At 41.6% G+C, this 21,880-nt stretch overlaps 1 protein-coding gene, 1 non-coding gene and 1 pseudogene across 3 annotated transcripts in view; 2 read left to right on the top strand and 1 right to left on the bottom strand.

Annotated features, from left to right (window-relative positions):
* Nucleotides 1–4,795: 4,795 nt before the first annotated feature.
* Nucleotides 4,796–5,545, bottom strand: LOC102435465 (annotated as a pseudogene).
* A 5,296-nt stretch (nt 5,546–10,841) lies between these two features.
* Nucleotides 10,842–10,981, top strand: LOC111828212. The gene has a single exon (XR_002832008.1). It is a non-coding gene; the product is annotated as a small nucleolar RNA SNORA7 (small nucleolar RNA).
* Nucleotides 10,982–11,938: 957 nt separating this feature from the next.
* The window catches only part of HSPA4 (heat shock protein family A (Hsp70) member 4), a 41,015-nt gene continuing 31,073 nt past the window's right edge, over nt 11,939–21,880 (top strand). Inside the window, exon 1 of one of the 2 annotated variants that reach the window (XM_023763749.1) lies at nt 11,939–12,321. In XM_023763749.1, coding sequence (XP_023619517.1) covers nt 12,215–12,321 — 107 coding nt within the window. In that variant the 5' untranslated portion in view covers nt 11,939–12,214. The remainder of the gene's footprint in view (nt 12,322–21,880) is intronic. The other variant, XM_006100170.3, reaches the window with a different exon arrangement.

Consider the following 21,880-nt stretch of genomic DNA (forward strand, 5'->3'; position numbering starts at 1 on the left):
AATTTTACGATATTTTGATTTAATTTCTTGTGCCATTTCAAGATAAAACTTCAGGGAAACATGCATGTCTCAAAAAGTTGTGTTGAAATAACTCAATTCCCCGTAATCACTAATAAACTGCAATGTCCCCTGAGAGGGGACATCCGAGTGATATGCTAGAATTCCGATGTCCCCTGAGAGGGGACAGCGGAGTGCAAAGGGTTAAATCGCCGCCGCCGCCCCCCCCAAGTATAATGTATACTTCAAAGCCCACCCAAGCCTATCTGGATTCCTCAACTCTAGTATTCTGGGGCATAACATTTTCTATCACTACATCAACACTGTAAGACAACTTTTGAGATGTCTTCAGCTCATAATGACAGTCCTCTGAGACTGGGTGTTAGTGACCCTGTATTCCCAGCTATGCTGGACCAGTCAGGATCTCTTACCTGGGAATTATGTATTTGTTTTTTTATTTTATTTTATTTTTTTCTATCACCATTTATCGCCTCTATGCCCTCTTCCACCTCCCCTCCTGGGGAATTTTAGATTTGAACTAAAGGTCTTCAGTTTTTATCCCTTTGTGGAGCTGGGCTTGAAGCACGTTCATTCTGAGCTGAGGGGCAGCCAGTCTATGGAAAGAGAAATCTGTTCCTCAGAGAAAGAAGTATATTAAGAAACTTTTAGCCCTGGCTGGTTTGGCTCTGTGGATGGAACATCGGCCTGCAGAATGAAGGGTCCGGAGTTTGATTTTGGTCAGGGGCACATGCCTGGGATGCCTGGGTTGCAGGCTTGATCTTGAGTAGGGGGCGTGCAGGAGGCAGCTGATCCATGATTCTCTCTCATCATTGATGTTTCTCTCTCTCTCTCTCTCCCTCTTCCTTTCTCTCTGAAATCAATAAAAATATATTTAAAAAAATAAAAGAACTTTTAGCTGGAGGTAATAGAATCCTTGACTCAAGAGGTTTCATGCTTTCCTGAGTGTGTCTATAATGCTGTCTTTGTTGGTTATTCTTGTTTCTCTAGTCTATGTTGATGGGCCTCTGTGTTAATACCCAGTGTGTGACAGGTGTTCAGTATAGGTGTCCTTAGAGGGCCAGTCTGGGCCTCCTATTCCACAGTTCCCTGATAAGGAAGACCCCAGCTCTAGCTTGACCATTTCTTCTCAACTGCTGCCTCTTGTTATGAGGGTCACCTCTCCCAGCAGCAGCCTTGTTGGGTAGGGACTGGGGACAGTCCACATTCAAGCACCTATTCCAATGTGCAGTGGATCCAGGGAGAAAATATTCCCTGTCAAACCAGACTACTTTCCTCTCCTTTGTTCATATTTGTTCCTTCTTTGTCAAAGGGGGAAATTGGCAAGCACGCTGCCTCAGCAGATGGCCAAGGAAAATGCAGGACGCAGGTCTCCCCTTCCTGCATGCATCTGTCTCCAGGTTTTACAAGCACCTCCCTTCTCCAGAGTCTTCCCTGGAGGGACAGCAACTTCCACCCATATCTTACTGGGAGGAGGAAATCGTTTTTCATCACAAAGTCTGCACACCCCACAAAGCAAATCACCGGCTCCCTTTTCACTCCTCATTTCTACAGAGACTAGAGCAGTGGTCCTCAACCTTGCCTGCACGTTAGAATCACCTGGGAATCTTTTTAAAATCCTGATTTCTGGGCCTCATCCTCCGGAAATTCTGTTCTTTGTTATGAGTGGGGCCACAACATTAGTAACAAGAACAGAATTTCCGGAGGATGAGGCCCAGAAATCAGGATTTTAAAAAGATTCCCAGGTGATTCTAATGTGCAGCCAAGGTTGAGAACCACTGGACTAGAGGGTGGCTGAAGTGGGAAAGAGGCTGGAAACCCTAGGGCCTAGGCCAGTGGTCGGCAAACTCATTAGTCAACAGAGCCCAATATCAACAGTACAACGATTGAAATTTCTTTTGAGAGCCACATTTTTTAAACTTAAACTATATAGGTAGGTACATTGTTATTAACTTAATTAGGGTACTCCTAAGGCTTAGGAAGAGCCACACTCAAGGGGCCAAAGAGCTGCATTTGGCTCGAGAGCCGCAGTTTGCCGACCACGGGCCTAGGCTATTTCTACCTACTCTCTTGGGGGAATTGCCTAGCTCCAATTACTGCCAATTTTCTTAAGGGTGTGGGTTAGTTAGCACTTTTTTGTTCTTACCTGTGGGTTCTAATCACTAATCATGGGACAACTGGGAAAAATCTCATGCAATATCCTGTTTAAGCAACAACAATAACAACCATCTCTAATATTTCTTGAGCAATTGCCATGAATCAGACAATGTACACTTTATGTTAACTCTTATTTAATTGAGTTAGGTCCTATATATATATATCCCCCATTTTCAGGTGAGGAAACTGAGGCTTATAGACTATTAAGCCACATGCCTAGTCATTCAGGCAATGAATGGTGGAACTGGTATTAAAACCCAGCTAGGCTTTAGTGCTGCAGAGCCATAGGCTGTCTACTATACTCCCTCCCCTGTATACACAGGGAAAGCATGCTTGCCCATTGTTTTTTCAAGGATATCTATATAAATAAAAGCCTAAGTGACCGTTACAACCAGTTGACCGGACAACCGGCCAATAGCTGTGACATGCACTGACCACCAGGGGGCAGATGCTCAATGCAGGAGCTGCCCCCTGGTGATCAGTGCACTCCCACAGCTGACCTCCCATGGCCGGCCAACCTCCTGTGGTCCCTTCCCCTGGCTCTGATTGGGACTGGGGGAGACATCCCAATTGGCCCTGATCGCTGGCCAGGCCAAGGGACCGATCCCATGCACGAACTTCATACACTGGGCCTCTAGTTAAGTATATTCACAGTGTTGTGCAACTATCATCATTATTCATTTCCATAACTTTTTTAAAAATATATTTTTATTTCAGAGAGGAAGGGAGAGGGAGAGAGAGATGGAAACATCAATAATGAGAGAGAATCATTGATCAGCTACCTCTTGCATGCCCCTTACTGGGGATCGAGCCCATAACCTGGGCATGTGCCCTTGACTGGAATTGAACCTGGGACCCTTCAGTCCACAGGCTGGCGTTCTATCCCTGAGCCAAACCAGCTAGGGCTATCTCCATAACTTTTTCATCATTCCAAACAGAACCTTTCTATCCATTAAAAAACGACTCTGCCCTGGCCAGTGTGGTTCAGTTGGTTGAGCATCATCTTGGGCACCAAAGGGTTGCCAGTTTGATTCCAGTCAGGGCACATGCCTGGATTGCTGGTTTGAGCCTTGTCTGGGCACATGCAGGAGGCAGCTGATCGATGTTTTTCTCTCTCTCTTCCTCTCTCTCTAAAAATCAATTTTTTTTTTCAAATGACTCTGGATTTACCTCTACCCACAGCCCAGGGTAACCTCTATTCTATGTTCTATGAATTTGCTTATTTTAGATATCTCACATATATGAAATCATACAATAGTAGTCTTTTTGTGTCTGACTTATTGTACTTAGCATAATGTTTTCAAGGTTTATTCATATTGTAGCATGTATTAGATTAGCGTCGTCCTTTTTACGGCTGAATAATATTCCATTGTATTTATGTAACACATTTTGCTTATCTACTCATCTTTCAATGGACACTTGATTTGTTTCCACCTTTTGGCTATTGGGAATAATGCTGCTAATGAACATTGGTGTACAAGTATCTATTTGAGTCTTTGCTTTCAATTTCTTTAGATATATAACTAGAAGTGGAATTTATGGGTCATATGATAATTCTATGTTTATCTTTTTTTTAGGACAAACTTTTATTTTTAAATCAGCTCTGGCTGGGTAGCTCAGTTGGTTAGAGCATTGTCTTGATACATCAAGGTTGTGGGTTTGATCCCCAGTTAGGGAACATACAAGAATCAACCAATTAATGCATAAATAAGTGAAACAACAAATCAATGTTTATTTCTCTTTCTCCTTTCCTTTCTCTCTTTAAAATCAATAAATTAAAAAAAATGTAAAAGCAAAACAAAAAAATGTTAAAAAGCATACAAATGTGTATAATGAAGACATGCCAGTGGTTTATTTAACTCATTAATAGGGGACTGGCAGGATAGTAAAGCTGATTCAATGCAGAATTCAAGACACTGAAGTGAAAGAAAGAATGCTGAAATTAGATTGTTAGATTAATACAAAACTTTTATTGTTCTACAGTGCAATAAAAGCATAATCTTTGGGCATATCTTTTCTAATCTTTGGACAAAATCATTTGTATCTCTCCTATACAAAAACCATTTGCAATTTATCAATCTTTTATAAGTTAATATCTAATTTTACAGAATTTGGGCCATTTTCTATTGTTTTATTATGATATTGAAAGAATAAGCAGTAATATTTTTGCCTTATCTCCCAATTTTGGATAGTTTTTATTAACTTTATATTTATTGTCATTTATTTTGTTTGTGGTTGTTTTGCATTCATTTTTCTATCTTTTGCTTTTACAGTTTTTGTCTTTTGGTGTTATATGTAAAAAGTTCACTATGTTTGCATGTTTATATAAATATATATGAATATGTATTTATTCACCTTTATTTTCTGGTAATTACATGGCTTTATTTTTTTCAGAACTCCAAGTTTTAATCCCATCTTATCCAAAAAAAGCAGCAAGACATTCAAAATAGCATGTTTCTGAACCAAATTAATGGCAGAAGAACATAATAATCTATTTTTAAATTCTAATCAGAAAACTTGTTTGATCACTTGAAATATATTTAGTAATAAAGACATTCAACATTCTGCTTTTACTTATTTTTTTTTTTGCTTTTACTTTTATTAGATTTATTTTTTGCTGAATTTACTCCCAGGCCATGGATTTTTGTTTCTTCAGTTTCTTCTGTGCAACCTCCTCTACTGGTTTGGGAACAATCTGCTCCTTTTCAGTGAGGATCATCTCAATGCGGCAGGGAGAGCTCATGTATGGGTTAATCCGCCCATAAGCTCTGTAGGTTCTTTGCCACATCTTGGGAGCTTTGTTTACCTGATTGTGCTCAATGACCAGAGAGTCTACATCTAAACCCTAAATTCAGCATTGCTCTCAGCACATTTAAGCATGTGCAGCAAAAATTTGGCACTCTTTTTGGGCCACCCACCCTGTGTCCAGCCCCGCTGTTAGGGCTGGGCACACCTACCAACTCCACTATTGTAATGACGGAATGGCACACATTGCTTCTTTAAAGTGACATCCTTCAGATACTTGGTGGCTTTTGAATATGCATACCCTTGATGGCCTGGGCAGTTTCATGAGTGTTCTTAAAGTGAACACGGAGCCCTAATTGGTTTGGCTCAGTGGATAGAGCATCAGCCTGCGAACTGAAAGGTCCCAGGTTCGATTCCAGTCAAGGGCATGTACCTTGGTTGTGGGCACATCCCCAGTAGGAGGTGTGCAGGAGGCAGCTGATCAATGTTCCTAGCTCTCTATCTCTCTCTTCCTCTCTGTAAAAAATCAATAAAATATATTTTTTTAAAAAAAGTGAACACGGAGATTTGAGCCTCTTGATTTGCATGATTTTGTGGGGTTTTCTGGGTCTAGTGAATAGCAAACCATTTTCAGAGGTCACCTATGGCTGTTTTGGGGGAAGAACATGGCTTTATTTTTGAAATTTAGATTTGTAAACTTTTAAGTGTTTGATTTATTAGGAATATATTCTTGTATATGGTTTGAGGTAGGGATCTAAAATTTTTTCCGAAATGGTTAGCTAATGTCCCAACATCACCCCTTCCACCACTAGTTTTAAAAATGCCATGTATCATATGCTAAATTCTCATACTTGAGTTTGTTTCTGGACTTTTATTTCTGTTTGTCTTTGTCCTTTCTAGCACCAGTACCATAGTTGTAATTATTACTACTTAATTGTACTGTGCTCCTTCTTGCAGTTCTGATAGGATGGCTTTGCTAGCAACCACACCTTTGGTCAAGTCACTTCTCACAGAGGAAGTGACCAGCCTTGCTTCACAAGTAGCAGCAATTATGAAATGTTGCAGTGAAACTGTGTTGCATTTAGGAAACCCCATTGAAAATCTTAGAGGAAGACACTCACCTAAGGAACATGAAAGTACATGCTGAGTGGGAGGGGGGAGGAGAAGCTCATTCATGAATTTCCTCTTAATCATGTGGTTATTCTGTTCATTTACATGGAGATGCCAGATTGTCATTGTGTCTCCCCAACTTTGGAAGGGGATTTTACTTTTAGAGAAGCTCTAAGGAAAACATTAGAGAGAAGCCCTAAGGGAGGCATTTTTGGCACCCCACTGGCATTCTAAAGTACTAGAAGAGATCAGATGGGGCCTTCTTGGGTCTCTGGATCTCATCTCACTTAGAGGTAAGATAGACATGCCAAATATGAATGTACTACTCCTTCCTGACTACTCATGATATCTGCTGATACTATTGGAATAAAAAAAAGATATTCTCACTGGCGCTGGCTGTGGAACCCAATGAGGCTATCTAGTTGGAATCTTTAGGATCAATTTTCTTTCTTCAAAATGAAACTTTTGCCTTTCATGGAAATGGCACAAAATATATTAGTATTTAATAGTATTCTTAAAGGGCGAACAACCCAGTTTTGAAAAATGACTTATTAAAAAAAAAGAAAAAATGAAAAATGACTTAACTATATTTCTACTCTCTGCTAAATACATTCAGCCCCCCTGTATCCACAGGTTCTGCATCCCAGATCAAAAATATTTGATCTCTAACCCAGATCAAAAATATTTTTTAAAAAGTTATGTTGTTATTGCCATGTATGTACTATGTAGTTAGGCCTATGTAGTTAAGACTATTGTGGTTGAGTCTGCACTGAATATGTACAGCTTTTTTAAAAAATCATTATCCCCTAAATCCCTAAAGAATACAGTATAACAACTATTTATACAGCATTTACATTATACTAGGTGTTATACTTATGTAATCTAGAGATGATTTAAAGTATCCGGGAGGATGTACATAGGTTATATGCAAATACTACACCATTTTATATAAGGGATTTAGGTATCCGTGGGGGCCTTGTAACTAATCCCTTGGATACCAAGGGATAACTGTATCAAAATATCTTCATAGTGGAAATGTCTTTTGGTCACCTTTTCTAGGGTTGTCTTTGTCTTGTTTGGAAAAGAAACTCTGACGCTTCCAGTGAGCTCAGATCACCTCTTCTCCTGTTTCAGCTTGCTGCTGCTGCCTTTTGCATTAGGGATGGATTCCTGTGCCATTGCCAGGAAAACATGTTAGTCATCTCCTCTGAGTTAGGGCTTATACTGCTAGCATTCAAGTGTCAAACTGTAATCATCTGTGATATATTTAGATTTTTAACTCACATTGCATTTGAACATTAACTACATGTCAACAAGAAAATAAGTGGTCCTCCTTTGATTGGGAAGCAATGTATGGGCAGAATGCCACATCAACTTGTTCATAATAACACTGTTTCTTTATCAAATTACAAATATACACACCCAGACTCCTCTTTAATCAGGAAAGGTGAGTTATTATCAGAGGCCACAAGACCTTTTAAAGTCATTGTCTTTGAGTCTTAGAGCATGTAGAAAAGAGCGTTGTCCTGAGACAAATGACCTGTTTTCAGCTGAAAAGAAACCAGCACAGGGTACACTGAGTCCTGATGAATTTGATAATTAAAACAAAAGATGGTAAAGAAAACTTTGTAATCTGTAGAAACAGGATGGCAACTGCTACTATAGCAGGATAGCTCCCTGGGCCGGGTGGTGAGGTGCAAGGGGGCGGGGGGGAAGAGAGCTGGGAGTCCTTCCACACTTTGGAACAGGACAAGCCAGAGTAAAACTGGGCTGAACAGGTCAGAGTCATATTTCTGCTCTCAACAGACCAGACCAACAGGCAGGACTTTGGGGTGGAGCTGGAATGCCAGCTGCTAGAGGTGGAAGAAGGCTGTGTCTGGGGCTGGTTGAAGAGAAGGTGGAGCTGATGGACACAGAGGTTGTGAGTCAGGCCAGGAAAATTTTTGTTGATCAAGAGACCTAAATGAAGGGGTTAAGTTTTCATGATCATATCAGCTTCTGTGGCTTGGAGAAATCTGGGCGAAGTTCATCCAGCATTTTAAGATTATAAAGAGAAAAAGGGTGGGACTGATAGTGATGCCATATGTGATATCATATATATATATCAGTGTAATCAGCCTGAATAAGGGCAAAACTTGGGCTTTGGAGAATGAGATAACAGTGGTGCTATGTAAGCAGACAGTTTGGCAGAATGAGGAAGGACCCTAGGATTTCAGCCAACTTGGAGTTAGAAGTGAACTGTAATGGTAGTTTTTATATCAGAAGAGCATATGATTAGAAACATGCTTGAGGGGAAAAATCGGGAGTCTAAATTGTATTCTACTACTCCTTAACTTTATAATTATACTTCTTATATTGATACTTATATTTATGATTAAACAAAGTGAAACAGATTTTCTACAGGACTTCTCAGAGCCTTTAAAATGGTGATATTAACCTATTAATATTTCATGGTACACTGTCCTGGGGAATATAGTTTGGGAAAGGCTGGTTTAACCTAATGTTAAAAAAGGCACAACCAAATTCAACCATCATATACAACAAAAGCACTGAAAGGAAAGAATGTATTCCAAAATGTCAATAGTGAATTATTCTAGTTGAATTATTTATTTTACTCTTTCCCCCCCCATATTTATTTCATTTTTAAAAAATATATCTTATTGATTTTTTACAGAGAGGAAGGGAGAGGGATAGAGAGTTAGAAACATCAATGAGAGAGAAACATTGATCAGCTGCCTCCTGCACACTCCCCACTGGGGATGTGCCTGCAACTAAGGTACATGCCCTTGACCAGAATCGAACCTGGGACCCTTGAATCCGCAGGCCGATGCTCTATCCACTGAGCCAAACCGGTTAGGACCCCCCCCCCCCATATTTACTTTAATGAGCCTCTATAAGTAATGTGAACTTAAAGAAAGCAGTGGTGTAGTATAGGAAACCCATGTTGAAGTCAGAGTTTTTAAAGCTGTATGATTTTGAACAGGTTACTCAATTTCATCAGGTCTTACTTTTCTCTATAAAATTGGAAAATAATACCTACCTCATGGGCTTGCTATGAAGATTAAATGAATTATAATATCCAAATCACTCAGCACAATGTCTAGCACATACTGTAGGAGCTAAAGATGAGGTAGGGTATGGTAATTATCATTGAGCAATCAGAGTTTTATAGAGTGTAATATAAGAGTTCTGGTTTAACTAAGGGCACTGGTCCACTGACTATGAGATTAGGGAGACCAGAATACACCATTATCTGAGTTTTTAGCTTCCTCCTGAAGCAAAGAATTGTGGAAGCTGCTCCAGAAAGTATATTCTTCAGGACATTTGGCAGGGATGATTATAAATTCCCAATTTGAACCTTTTGTCTCATTGATGAACAGCCTATGCATACTGTATTTTTAAAACAAACAAATACCTTCCTGATTGCTTGGTACTACATTTAACCATTATATGAGAGAAAGGCATTTAATAATTTCCTTCTTCTAAAATACTCGATAGCCATGGCTGGTATGGCTTAGTGCAGCGGTTCTCAACCTGTGGGTCTCGACCCCTTTGGCAGTCGAACGACCCTTTCACAGGGGTTGCCTGAGACCATCCTGCATATCAGATATTTACATTACGATTCATAACAGTAGCAACATTACAGTTATGAAGTAGCAACGAAAATAATTTTATGGTTGGGTCACAACATGAGGAACTGTATTTAAAGGGCCAGAAGGTTGAGAACCACTGGCTTAGTGGATAAAGCGCCAGCCTGCAGACTGAAGGGTCCCAGGTTTGATTCCGGTCAAGGGCACATGCCCCGGTTGCCGAGCTCGATCCCCAGTAGGGGGCATGCAGGAAGCAGCTGATCAATGATTCTCTCTCATCATTGATGTTTCTATCGCTCTCTCCCTCTCCCTTCCTCTCTGAAATCAATAAAGATATATTTTTAAAAAAATACTCAAGGTAGTCTGCTGAATGAAAAGAACTTGCGCTTTACTCACAGTGTGTCCAACATTATTTTGGCAATTTCATTGCTTCACAACTGTGATTCTTGGAAACTTGTCACTAAGATTCTTCAGAATTCTTAAATAACTTTTTCTGACTTCATTTATTTAAATATCCCAGAATAGCCTCTTGAGCTATAAGTTTGATGATCCAGGAAACTATTTATAGCAGGATGAGTACTCCCTGTGACCGATGTTAACGTTTTATTTTGAGAAGAACAAATTCTTAAAAAGATTGATAGGGTTGATGGTATTTTAAATTGAAACCAGTGCCAAGGCAAATAGATATGAACTTGGAACATAAAGAGAGATGGGTGTGCCTTTTTGCCAGTTTAGCTAAAGGCTGGGGAGGCCTCCCACAGGAAGGAAGGCAGAGACACAGTGTAAGCCAGAGGTAGTAATCTTTTAGGTGGATTAGACACTTCAGCCTAGGGCCTGGCCTCTGTTTGCTCAGTGCTTAATAACCCAGAATAGATTAGTGGAGACAGACTGTCATAATTAAGGCCAATATTGTCTTTGAGGTGATTGATATGCCCTTAGGTAGGAGAAAAATAGGAGAGGAAGGAAAGTCAAGGTCAACCTAAGTTAAAAAACATACACAAAACTCTGTGTGTTAGGGGCCCTTAAAAAATAGAATCACAAAAGTTACTGGAGACTTGGAGATTAAGCTTCCCCTTCTTTTGAATCTCATCAATTTATCAGACATGCTTATTGCTGATCGCACGCTGGCTTCCCCTCCACACCTGGAACACTCCTTAACTCTCAGCAAGTCATTGCTCTCCCAGGTACCCCTGCAAGTGAGGCCCTTAAATTAAGATTAGTTTCCACCTCGCAGGATCATGTCTGGAGAGTGGCTAATATTCTGCCAGCTTCGGAGACAGGAGGGAAAGCAAGCCTGGCAGAGGTACCCATTACATTCCCTGCTTGCTTAGTAGCTGGTGACTGGAAGACACTCTGCAACAATGTCAAAAAAAAACACACAAAAAATAGAAAAAAAAATCATGCCCTAGCCGGTTTGGTTCAGTCGCCCTGCAGTCAGGGTCTGGGATTTGATTCTGGTCAAGGGCTAGATCCCCAGTAGGGGGCGTGCAGGAGGCAGCCAATCAATGATTCTCATCATTGAAGATTTTATCTCTCCCTCTCCCTTCCTCTCTGAAATCAATAAAAATATATTTAAAAAAACTATTCATTACCTTATGTAATCCTACCACTTTACAGGCTGGTCTGAACGGACCCAGGTAGTTCATCATCTCTGTCCCTTGCATCCAGCTCAGGACTGGTGCTTGGAGTATGTTGGGAATAAAAGTCCTGTAGGTCCCTCGGCCTGATTTAAGGACAGGAGTGCAGTAGAGAACGGTGCGACAATGCGTAATACAAACAAAACAAGAAACCAAGGCGGTGGGATCGAGAGTGGATTCCTTCCTGATGCCGGAGCGGAGAGGGCGCTGTCTTTGACTTTGACATACCTCGGCTTATTTGGAGCCATGTTCCAACAGCTGCCCTCCCCACTACGGGCCAACCTACCCCTAGGGGAGTAGGAGAGCCTTCGGAACTGGAGCGCAGAAGGTCCCACCACCGGAAGTTTCTTTGGATATAAAGAAAAAGGCGGAAGTAGGCCAAAGATACTCCCTCAGCACTCCGCCTCCAGCCCGCTCTCCTTTCTTTTGGAGGGGAAGTGCTCCCCAGTTCTTTGCCTCGGTGGAGAGCAGCTGCGGCGGATTCTGTGCGCAGCTTCAGTTGGCTAACTCCGCCCCCCGATCTTTTTTTTTTTTTTTTTTTTTTTTTTTTTTTTTACCTTCCCAGGTTCTTCACGCCTGGACCTGACGTACGCTTGTGCGTGACTGGGGGCGGGATCTCTAAAGGAAGAGCTGGAGTCGAGATCTCGCGAGAACATTTTTTTCCTCCGCAGTTCTCGCTCTGCACCTTCACTCTCGTCGCAACGAGATCTTTCGAGATCTTCTCCGCCCCCGCTACCCGGCGCCCTCTCTGCGGCCGCTGAGCCGGAGCCGGCCTGAGCAGCACGCTTCGCAGCGGCTCGGTTTCCGAGGACCTAGGCGCTCGTGTGGGCAACCCTACGTCCCTCACTAGCACCGGTCCCCTGGCCTACGCGGCCCACTTTCCGCGCGCCAGCCCCGCCGGGGTCCGTGTCCTGTTTCGCCGGCCGGACCCGGGCTCGAGCCCGAGCTGTAGCCAGCGCCATGTCGGTGGTGGGCATAGACCTGGGCTTCCAGAGCTGCTACGTTGCTGTGGCACGCGCCGGTGGCATCGAGACCATAGCTAATGAGTACAGCGACCGCTGCACGCCGTAAGTGTGGGCCAGGCCACGGCCGCGTGCACTGGGGGATGGGGAGGTAGCATTTGCTTGGGGCTGCGACCCTCTCGGCGGAGGAACACGGGCCGGGGAGTCATCTCCGTTCCGGGCCGAGAGACCGGTGGATACTGGACCCCCGCTGGGTTCCAGGTCACTAGTGGCCGCGATCTGCTGTGTGGTTCTGCGCCAGGGGCGAGGCCTTTTCCCTGTGGCCCGCCGGCTGAGCGGAGCCGTGAGCGGGTACTCGGACCATCGGAGGGCACAGGTAGGAGCTGGAGGGCAGGAAGGCCTGGGATGTAGGATGGTCCGAGATCCTCTCTCAGCGAGCAGAGACCAGGCCCAGGGCGTACTGACTTTCATTGAGCCTAACAGAATTCGTAGCTTTGCACACAGCCGGCACTTAATAAAAGTTGAACGGGTTCTCTCGTCTGCCCGCGGCAAGACGTTGGAGCGGCCGGAGTCCCACGTGAGTGGGGGCGGGGCGGCGCCCGGAAGCGAAGGAGCCGGAGAACCCGAGGCTCACGCTGCGGGACCAGAGATCTCAAGTTTGGGGTGGTACGGACATAAATCAGGAAAGGATTTAATAAAATTGATGCCTTCTTGATATCTTTGCATTCACTTTTTTTTCACATCGTTTCAGAATATTAAACTATAGTGGGTCATTTTCTGCTATTCTGTATGCATCCACTTTCACAGTAATCCATTCCAATCAGGGTGTTGTCCACAGTTGTTCATGAATGACCCAGGTGCTCATTTTGACATCTAGAATCATAATAAGTTATGGGACCAGTATAGACACAGGCCTAAAAAATCAGGACTCTCCCAGGACTTTCCTTGGTTAGAGTAAGAATCTACTTTTTGAGTACATAGAGATACCTTTCAATCCATTGTCTTCCTCTTGGACAAAATCTTCTAAGCTTCATTCTGAGCCACACCGCCAGGGCAGCCTTCCTTTTCTTTAAATCTAAGTCATCCCCGTTGCTCTTAGATCTATACGACATGTAAAGACATTTACTTCAGAGAGGAATGAATTTCTTGCAAACATAAGGTATGAGATGTTACTCTGCCGACACCCAGAAACTATGCATACGTTCAGCTCTTGCTCTCCGAAAGGGTGGTTATTAATTTGATTTTTTCAAATTCCTAATGTGGCTCAGTTGGTGGTGCATCGTCCCATGCACCAGAGAGTCACCAGTTTGATTCTTGGTCGGGGCGCGGGCACCATCGTGCGGGAGGCTGTGGATTGATGTTTCTCACATTGATGTTTATCTCTCCCTCTTCCTCTAAAATCTATAAAAACACTTAAAAGAATAAAAGGAAGGTTGATTTGTTAATTAAAGCTTCAGACTTCTTGCACCACTCCCCCTCATGTCTAATTGCTGTGGTTATGAAAGGAGTCTCTTAGAAAGCATTTTTCCCCTCAATATGTTGAGATCTTGCTTCTAGTTGTCCTCTATTTGGCTCAAGTAAAATTTAAAAAAATATTTTTTGTTAATTTTTTAGAGAGGAAGGGAGAGGGAGAGAAGAAATATCCATGGTCTGCCTCCTGCAGGTCCCTCACTGGGGATGGGGCTAGCAACCGGGCATGTACCCTGACTGGGAATCCAACCGGCCATCTTTTAGTGCAGGGGAGGACACCTAACTACACCCGCAGAGGCTCAAATCAAGTTTTATAAAAATACAGGTTTTAACCTTGTTACAAGAGCAGTCTTGGAAGCACCGTCATCACACTTCCATTCCAGGCACCGAAATATTCCCATTTAAACACATTTAAGGAAAGTAACGCTAATCTATTAACAATGATCTGCAGTTAAGACAGTCTTGTTAAAGCTCAGTATCCAGCAGCTAACACATTATCTGGCACTGAGCTTCATTTTGTAAATCATTTGTGAATTCGAAAACAGGTGTATTTCAAAAGTGTATTCTTTAAAAATGATTTCACATCCAGGCCGTGTGGTCCAGTGGTTGAGCGTAATGTATCAGGAGGTCGCCAGTTGTCAGGGCACACCCCCGGGTTTTGGGCTCGGTCTGCAATAGAGGATGTGAAGGAGGCAGCCCATTGATGTTTCTCTCTCATTGATGTTTGTGTCTCTGCCTCAACCTTCCTCTCTCTGAAATCAAAAATATTAAAGTAGTTTTTTTAAATCACTTAAGAACTAAACTACAACCTTGCATACAAATTTGGTAGAAGTAATCTACAGGAACTTTGCCATTAGTTTCCTAAACAAACATTTTTTTCTTGACTTAACAAGACACTTGTTTGCTGTAACAATAGAAACACTATAGTGTTAGAATTAAGTTTCCTTCAATTATTTGCTCTCTATCCTTGCATACCTTTTTCTACATTTCTACTGATATAGTGTGTGTGTGTGTAAACAAAAGGGATCATATTTTGTCACTGATTTCTTTCACTTATACACAGTGGGGCAAATGTAGGTTTATAGTTGGTATAGAAAATAATACAGTAAAAAATAGTAATACAAGAATAAACTAGCATGTGCACAACTGTAAACCTGCGTTTCCTCACTGTGTTTTAGACATCTTTCAGAGTCAAATATGAATTTATTTAAATATGTAATTCTGTATTATGGCTATGACATGTTTTCCTCAGATTATTTCTAAAATTTTGCAATTAAAAATAGTTTTTCAACAAGCAGTTTTTAAAAAAATGTGTTTTTTTTTTTTTTAAATTGATTTCAGAGAGAGAGGGAGAGGGAGATAGAAACATCAACTATGAGAGAGAATCTTCATTGATGATGTCTCCTGCACGCCACCTATTGGGTATCGAGCCTGAAACCTGGGCATGAGCCCTGATCAGGAATCTAACCAGGAGCTGGTTCATGGGTCTACCACTGAGCCATACCAGCTGGGCATCCAATTATCTTTTTTTTCCATTCCTCATCTGAGGATGTTATTTTTCTTTAAATCCTTACCTGAGGATATGTTTTTATTTTTATTTATTTATTTTTTAAAATATATTTTATTGATTTTTTTACAGAGAGGAAGGGAGAGAGATAGAGTTAGAAACACCGATGAGAGAGAAACATTGATCATCTGCCTCCTGCACACCTCCTACTGGGGATGTGCCGGAAACCAAGATACATGCCCTTGACTGGAATCGAACCTGGGACCTTCCAGTCTGCAGGCCCACTGCCTTTGACCAGAATCAAACCTGGGACCTTTCAGTCCGAAGGCCGACGCTCTATCCACTGAGCCAAACCGGTTAGGGCAGGATATGTTTTTATTGATTTTCGAGAGGGAGAGAAACAATGATTGGCTGCCTCCCGTATGCAGTTCAACCTAGGATGAAACCTGCAACCTGGACATGTGACCTGATTGGAAATTGAACCCGCAACCTTTTGATGTATGGGACAATGCTCCGACTAACTGAGCCACCCAGCCAGGGCTCAACAAGTCGTTTTTTATATTTATGTTTACATGTTAATACTTTTATTTTTGTTGGATAGATTTCCAGATGTGAAATTGCTAGGATAAAGGATATATATGCTTAGAGTTTTAGTTCATATTGCCATAATACTTTACAAAAACTTAGGTTAATTTATACCAGGAACGTAAGTGATTTCTCTGTCTTAATGGGGTTGTGAAGATTAAGGAGTTAAACTAAAGTGTTTATTTAGAATAATGCCTGACATAGTTAATACCACCTAAGTATTGGCTAATGTTGCCATTATGACCTTTTTATATTTTCATTAATCCTCTTTATTAAGTCATATGTTGGTACAGTAAAATGAAATCTATAGAAGTTTGCCTTTTAGGATTCATCAAATTTGTGACTGAAAAATGTTTTCATTTTATTTTTCCATCTCCATTTATCCCCTCTGTCTTCATCCACCCACAGTCACCACACTGTTGTCCATGTCCATGAGTTCTCTTTCTTTTTTGCTCACTCCCCCCACCCCAAAACCCCCCAAATACGTGGCTTTTAATGTGCAAATGTTACTGACTCAGGAATTTGCTGTGCTTTAGGAACTATGTCACTCAGAAAATGAGTTACTTGTTCTGTTTGATATCAACTTTTTTGGGAACTTGATAGTTTGGGACTAAGTAACCAGAGGATACTCTGATTAATATAATAACCATTTCCAAATCATTTTGCCACCATCTCTTATTTGATAATCTAAATACTATTGGTTCTCTGAAAAGCTCATTTTCTTAGTTTTAAGAAAGTAGAGCAACAGCCGTCCTAACACTCTGAGAGTACTCACACAAACATGAAACTACCTTTTAAGGATAACAGCTGTTGTTAATATCCTAATCAGAATGTGCATAAATATTTGGTCAGTAGTATTTCTTACCCAGGAAAGGGAGATCAGTGCCATTCTCTGTCTTAAGATTATTATTTTTAGGACTAGAGTCATAGAAATAAAGATAAGAGCAGAGGGTTGAACTTGATTTGAATTAATTTCCAACAATGTCAACCTGTAATTTGGAATGGAGGAAAAGTAGTGTCAAACAGCAAGTGTCTGAGTACTTTACATTTTTAGCAGCATTAACTTGGCTTTGTGTGTAGTATAAAGGAAGTGTAAAATAGCAGTTCTGTTGTTTACAGCTATAATCGTTCTAGTTGGAAATATGAATGACATAAAAGCACAGTGGAAGTTGATTTATGTACAGATTTAAAATACTGAATTTAGAGGATACATTACGTCAGTGGGGGATGGAGTGATGAGGAAAGGCAGGCATGGGATTTGAGCAAATGGGATTAGAATACATATAGGAAAGGATTGGGACAGTCCCAGGGAAAGTGTAGAAATAGGAATAAATTTAATGGTTTGATTCAAAGTACTCAAGTTTGCATGTATGAGATTTGGAGTCCAGTAGTCCTAATGATTTTGGAATCCTTGAATCGGTTCTTCATTATAAAATGGGGACAGTAATAGGTTTTTTTTCTTTTTTTCTCTCAGAGTATTTGGTAGAACCAAGTGTAGAATGCTTAGCACACTGCCTGGTATATGAAGGCTCAATAATGAAAGCTGTGGAACAAGGGAGTTTGTTCCATGACGGAATAATTCAACCACTGAAGACTTCAGAAGATCTGTTGAAGAGAAACAAATTGAGTTTTTTAATCTAGTCTCTTTTAGGACTTATATTTACAGGCATACCTCAATATATTAGGGGTTTGATTCCAGACCATGGCAGTAGAGCAAATAGTGCGATGAAGCCAGCCATAGTGCTGGTGGAGAGTCTTGCCTTCAATTTGTATAAAACACACCTGAGAAGAGCAATAAAACTAAGTGCTATGTAAACGAGTTATGCCTGTATTAGAAGTATTCACCTAAATGCTAATGGTAGCCCTCTAGGATCGGAGGGAGATTTTTGTGTGGAATTACAGGTAACTTACTTTCTTTGTATTACTTTGTTTTTTTAATTTTCTACTGTGAGCTTGCACTGGAAAGAACTGAACTAGGTTCTAATGCTGGCAGTAATTAATATTCAACTTAATCTTTTTGGGCTTTCTTCACATTTACATACTGGGTTTCTTTAAGCTTTTAGTTTGAAAAACCGTTCAATTTGTGCTGTTGGAACTATTGGTCATTAAATTGTTCTTTTTTAATTGAAGTATTTTTTATTTCTCATGGATAAATGATTTTAAAGATGACTGATTGGATTTTAGTGGACAGTTTGAGAAGGTGAAGCAGAATTTTCATAGAATACTGGTAGGTATATTTTTGTATGAAACTCAGATCAGGGCTTCACTGGAGCTATAATAATAGCTAATATTTTAATGTCTATCTATCTATATCTATCTATATCTATAAAATAGCTAAATATGCTAATTAACCGGGACAACGTAACGGGTGGACCGGACAGGAGGAGGAGGTTGTACACGCAGTGTGGGGCAGGTGGGGTGGCAGGGGCCTCCTCGCACCTGGGCTGGGGGAGGGCCTAATCAGCCGCTGCCATGGCTGTTTCAAGGGCCTGAGAGGGAGGCAGGGCTGGACTGGTGACTCGAGGGTGGGCGGCGCCGTTCGATTTTGAATTGCTCGCTGGGCTCCTAGTTTATTATATGCCAGACTCTAATATAAGCCCTTTATAAGTGGATCAACAAAATTTAATCTATAGCAACCAAATGAGGGAGGTGCTATAATTTCCCCATTTTAGAAATGAGGAATTGAATGTCAGAGAGGTTAAGCAACAGAGAGGTCACACAGCTAGAAAGGCAGAGAAGGGATTTGGGTAGACTGAGACTGTTTAATTCTAGACCCTTAGCTCTTTTTACTGCATATGTGTTCAGTCAAGTTGATTTCTTCTTTTTTCCCCCCTAAGGATTTCTTTGGTGCAATGGATAGCTTACTGTTAGGAGCATTTTTAGAATGTAAGAATTAAGTAGTGATACTATATTGATTTTCTGTGATATGGTAAGAAAAGTGTGGACGTTTCCTATACTTTACAGGAGTTATATACCTTGTTTGAGGTGTTACTGCTGTATTATGTAGTGAAGATTGATGTTCTATTAGTAACATTTGATTGCTTTGTAAGAAGTTGGGAACTATTTGTAGTGTGTGTATACATAGACCAAAAAAAAAAAAAAAGATGAATAATTTGAACTGATACAAACTTTCATTTAGCTTTTCAAGATGTATGAAACACTTCTTACTGTTAAAAAGGCAGATGTAGATTTTAAAAGTAAGTGAAAATGTTAACTGACTTCAAGGGAAATTACTTAGAGCAGCTTTGTGCCATAGAATATTCTGTGATGTTGGAAATAGTCTATATCTGCATTGCCCAAAGTCCAACAAGTTTTAATAAGTAGGAATGATTAATTTTTACCTGAGGGGAGTTGGAAGGCTTCACAGATGGAGTGGGTGATATTTCTGGAGAATGACTGATTTAGAAGGGACCAGAGCATTTCAGGTGACAAAAGTGGCATGAGCAAAGCAGGAAAATTGGAAGACTGATTAACTTGGGTTGGGTGTTACTATGTGCATGGAGGTGCAGTTGGAAGATGGGATAGGGTTAGGATGGTGAGAGACCTAAAGAATCCGGGCTTTATTTCTTGGTTATTGGTTTTCTTGGGAAGGTAATTAGAAGCTCTTGCTTCTAGAGTTATCTAGATAGAATAGGAAATTAACCTTTCAACAAGATATACAGGAAAGTTGGGAACATAAATGTTTTTTATTCTTGGAGCTAGTAATTGTTTTGAGATGGAGGTTTGAAAAGAGGGCTGCAGAAAACAATGAAAAATAATTAACATTGCCTTTTAGTTATGTTGAGATTGAGGTATTGGTGGTATACACTTTAGGAAATTAGATCTGGTAGTTTTTAGAAAGATGTAGTTTTACCAATTGATAGGCTTAGGAGAGGAGAGAGTGAATGGAGTGGTAAGATTTGGTTAATTTCCTGAAGGGCACTTATAGGCTGTGATAGCAGAAGTATTTAAGTGGTGCTCAGAAAACTTTAAAAATTATAGTGATTGGTAGCCCTGCCACGGTGGCTCAGTGGTTGAGCATTGACCTATGAACCAGGAGATTGTGGTTCAAATCCCTGTCAGGGCACATGCCTGGGTTTCTGCCTCGACCCCCTATCTCTCCCCCTTTCCCTTCCTCTCTGAAACCAATAATTATATATAATTTTTTTTTTTTTGGTAAAGAATTATGAATTTATTAGGTCATCTGGAAAACCAGATGGGCTGAGCCCCAAAATGGTGTCAGCCAATCCTATCTAATAAAAGACAAAAAGGGTAATTAACCATACCTCCGCTACGCTTCCCATTGGCTAATCAGGGTGATATGCAAATTAACTGCCAACAGAGATGGCGGCTGGCAGCCACGCAGCTGAAGCGAACATGAGGCTTACTTGCTCCAGTGATGGAGGAAGCCAAGGTTCCCCGCCTGCGGTCGCCCTGCTCTGAGCCCGAAAGCAACAATGTTTCAATTATAGAAGCTAAACAAACCCCAGATACCTGCTCAGCTGGGAGCGCCAGTGAGGGCAACAATGTTTCAATTAGAGAAGGTAAATAAATCCCAGAATAAAAAAAAAAAAAGAAAAAAAGGAGAGGCTGGGAGCTTCAGTCACTGGCCAGCCTGAAAACGGCCCTCAGCCCCTCACCCAGACTGGCCAGGCACCCCAGTGGGGACCCTCACCCTAAAGAGGGTGTGGCCAGCCTGCAAACAGCCATCAGCCCCTCATCCAGGCTGGCCAGGCACCCAAGCGGGACCCCCACCCTGATCCGAGACACCCTTCAAGGCAAACCAGCCGGCCCCCACCCATGCACCAGGCCTCTATCCTATGTAGTAAAAGGGTAATATGCAAACTGACCCTAACAGCAGAAAGACTGGGAATGACTGTCACTATGACACACACCACCAGGGGGCAGACGCTCAATGCAGGAGCTGCCCTCTGGTGGTCAGTGTGCTCCCACATGGGGGAGCTCTGCTCAGCCACAAGCCAGGCTGATGGCTGCCAGTACAGCGGTGGTGGTGGGAGCCTCTCCTGCCTCCTCAGCAGCCCTAAAGGATGTCTGACTGCAGCTTAGGTCTGCTCCCTGCTGGCAAGTGTACATTCTCCGAGGGCTGCCGGGCTGCCAGAGGGATGTCTGATTGCCATCTTAGGCCCAATTTCCCTGGAGAGCAGGCCTAAGCCAGCAGGTGGTCATCCCCCGAGGGGTCCCAGACTGCGAGAGGGCACAGGCCGGGCTGAGGGACCCCCTCCCTCCGAGTGCACAAATTTTTGTACACCGGGCCTCTAGTAAAAATATATTTAAAAAAAGTTTTAGTGATTGGTATATTTGCAGGAAGGCTGAGCTTCTTGAGGGGCTATGCCCAGCATGTTCTAGCCCCACAGAGTGTAGGATTCAGAGGAAATCTGATGATACCAAGCTTAACGATAACTGCTCTGGGAGATTAGCTCACAGGGTTCTTACTTACCTCATTGGTTGAAAAGGGCCACAGAGGTCCAGAGAGGCCCAGCATTCTACCCCTATGCATAGGGCTAGTAAATTTAAGTACAATTCTACTTAATTTAATTATTAAGGTCATTTAAATATTCAGATTTGGACCAATGCAGTATGACTCCAGAGCCCTATTTCTTACTCTGCTAAATTGAAAGAAGTAGGTTTCCAGGGAGGATAGAGAAGGTCAAAGCTAGAATGTAAAGTATGGAGAAATGATCTGACTCCATTGCTTTCTGATTACATGGCCCTGGATAAATTTACTTAATGCCTTTTTGATCTCAGTTTCCTATAAAATGGGAATAAGATAGGGTGTTGATGGGGATTAAGTGAGATACTACATATGAGCAATTTATGCATTCATGATAATTAAAGCAGAAGAAAGTGGGCTTTACTACCTTAAGGGGAAATGGACTCTGGGAAGAGCTTTGTCTTTTGGGATTTTTTTTAGGTGGTGTCAGTAAATTTGATCTTATAGCTTAAGAGAAAGCAGCTACTGTAAAGGGAGGTGACAGATATATGAAAATTAAGGGAATATAGGGTAACATAGGGATTAATTAGAATAAAAAAGGAAGAGTGATGCATAGGGGTCATGATAGCAAAAGCTTCAACTCCAATATAGCTGACTTTAAGCTTAAGCAT

The sequence above is a fragment of the Myotis lucifugus genome, unplaced genomic scaffold (genome assembly GCF_000147115.1).
Source record: "Myotis lucifugus unplaced genomic scaffold, Myoluc2.0 scaffold_300, whole genome shotgun sequence".
Lineage (NCBI taxonomy): Eukaryota > Metazoa > Chordata > Mammalia > Chiroptera > Vespertilionidae > Myotis > Myotis lucifugus.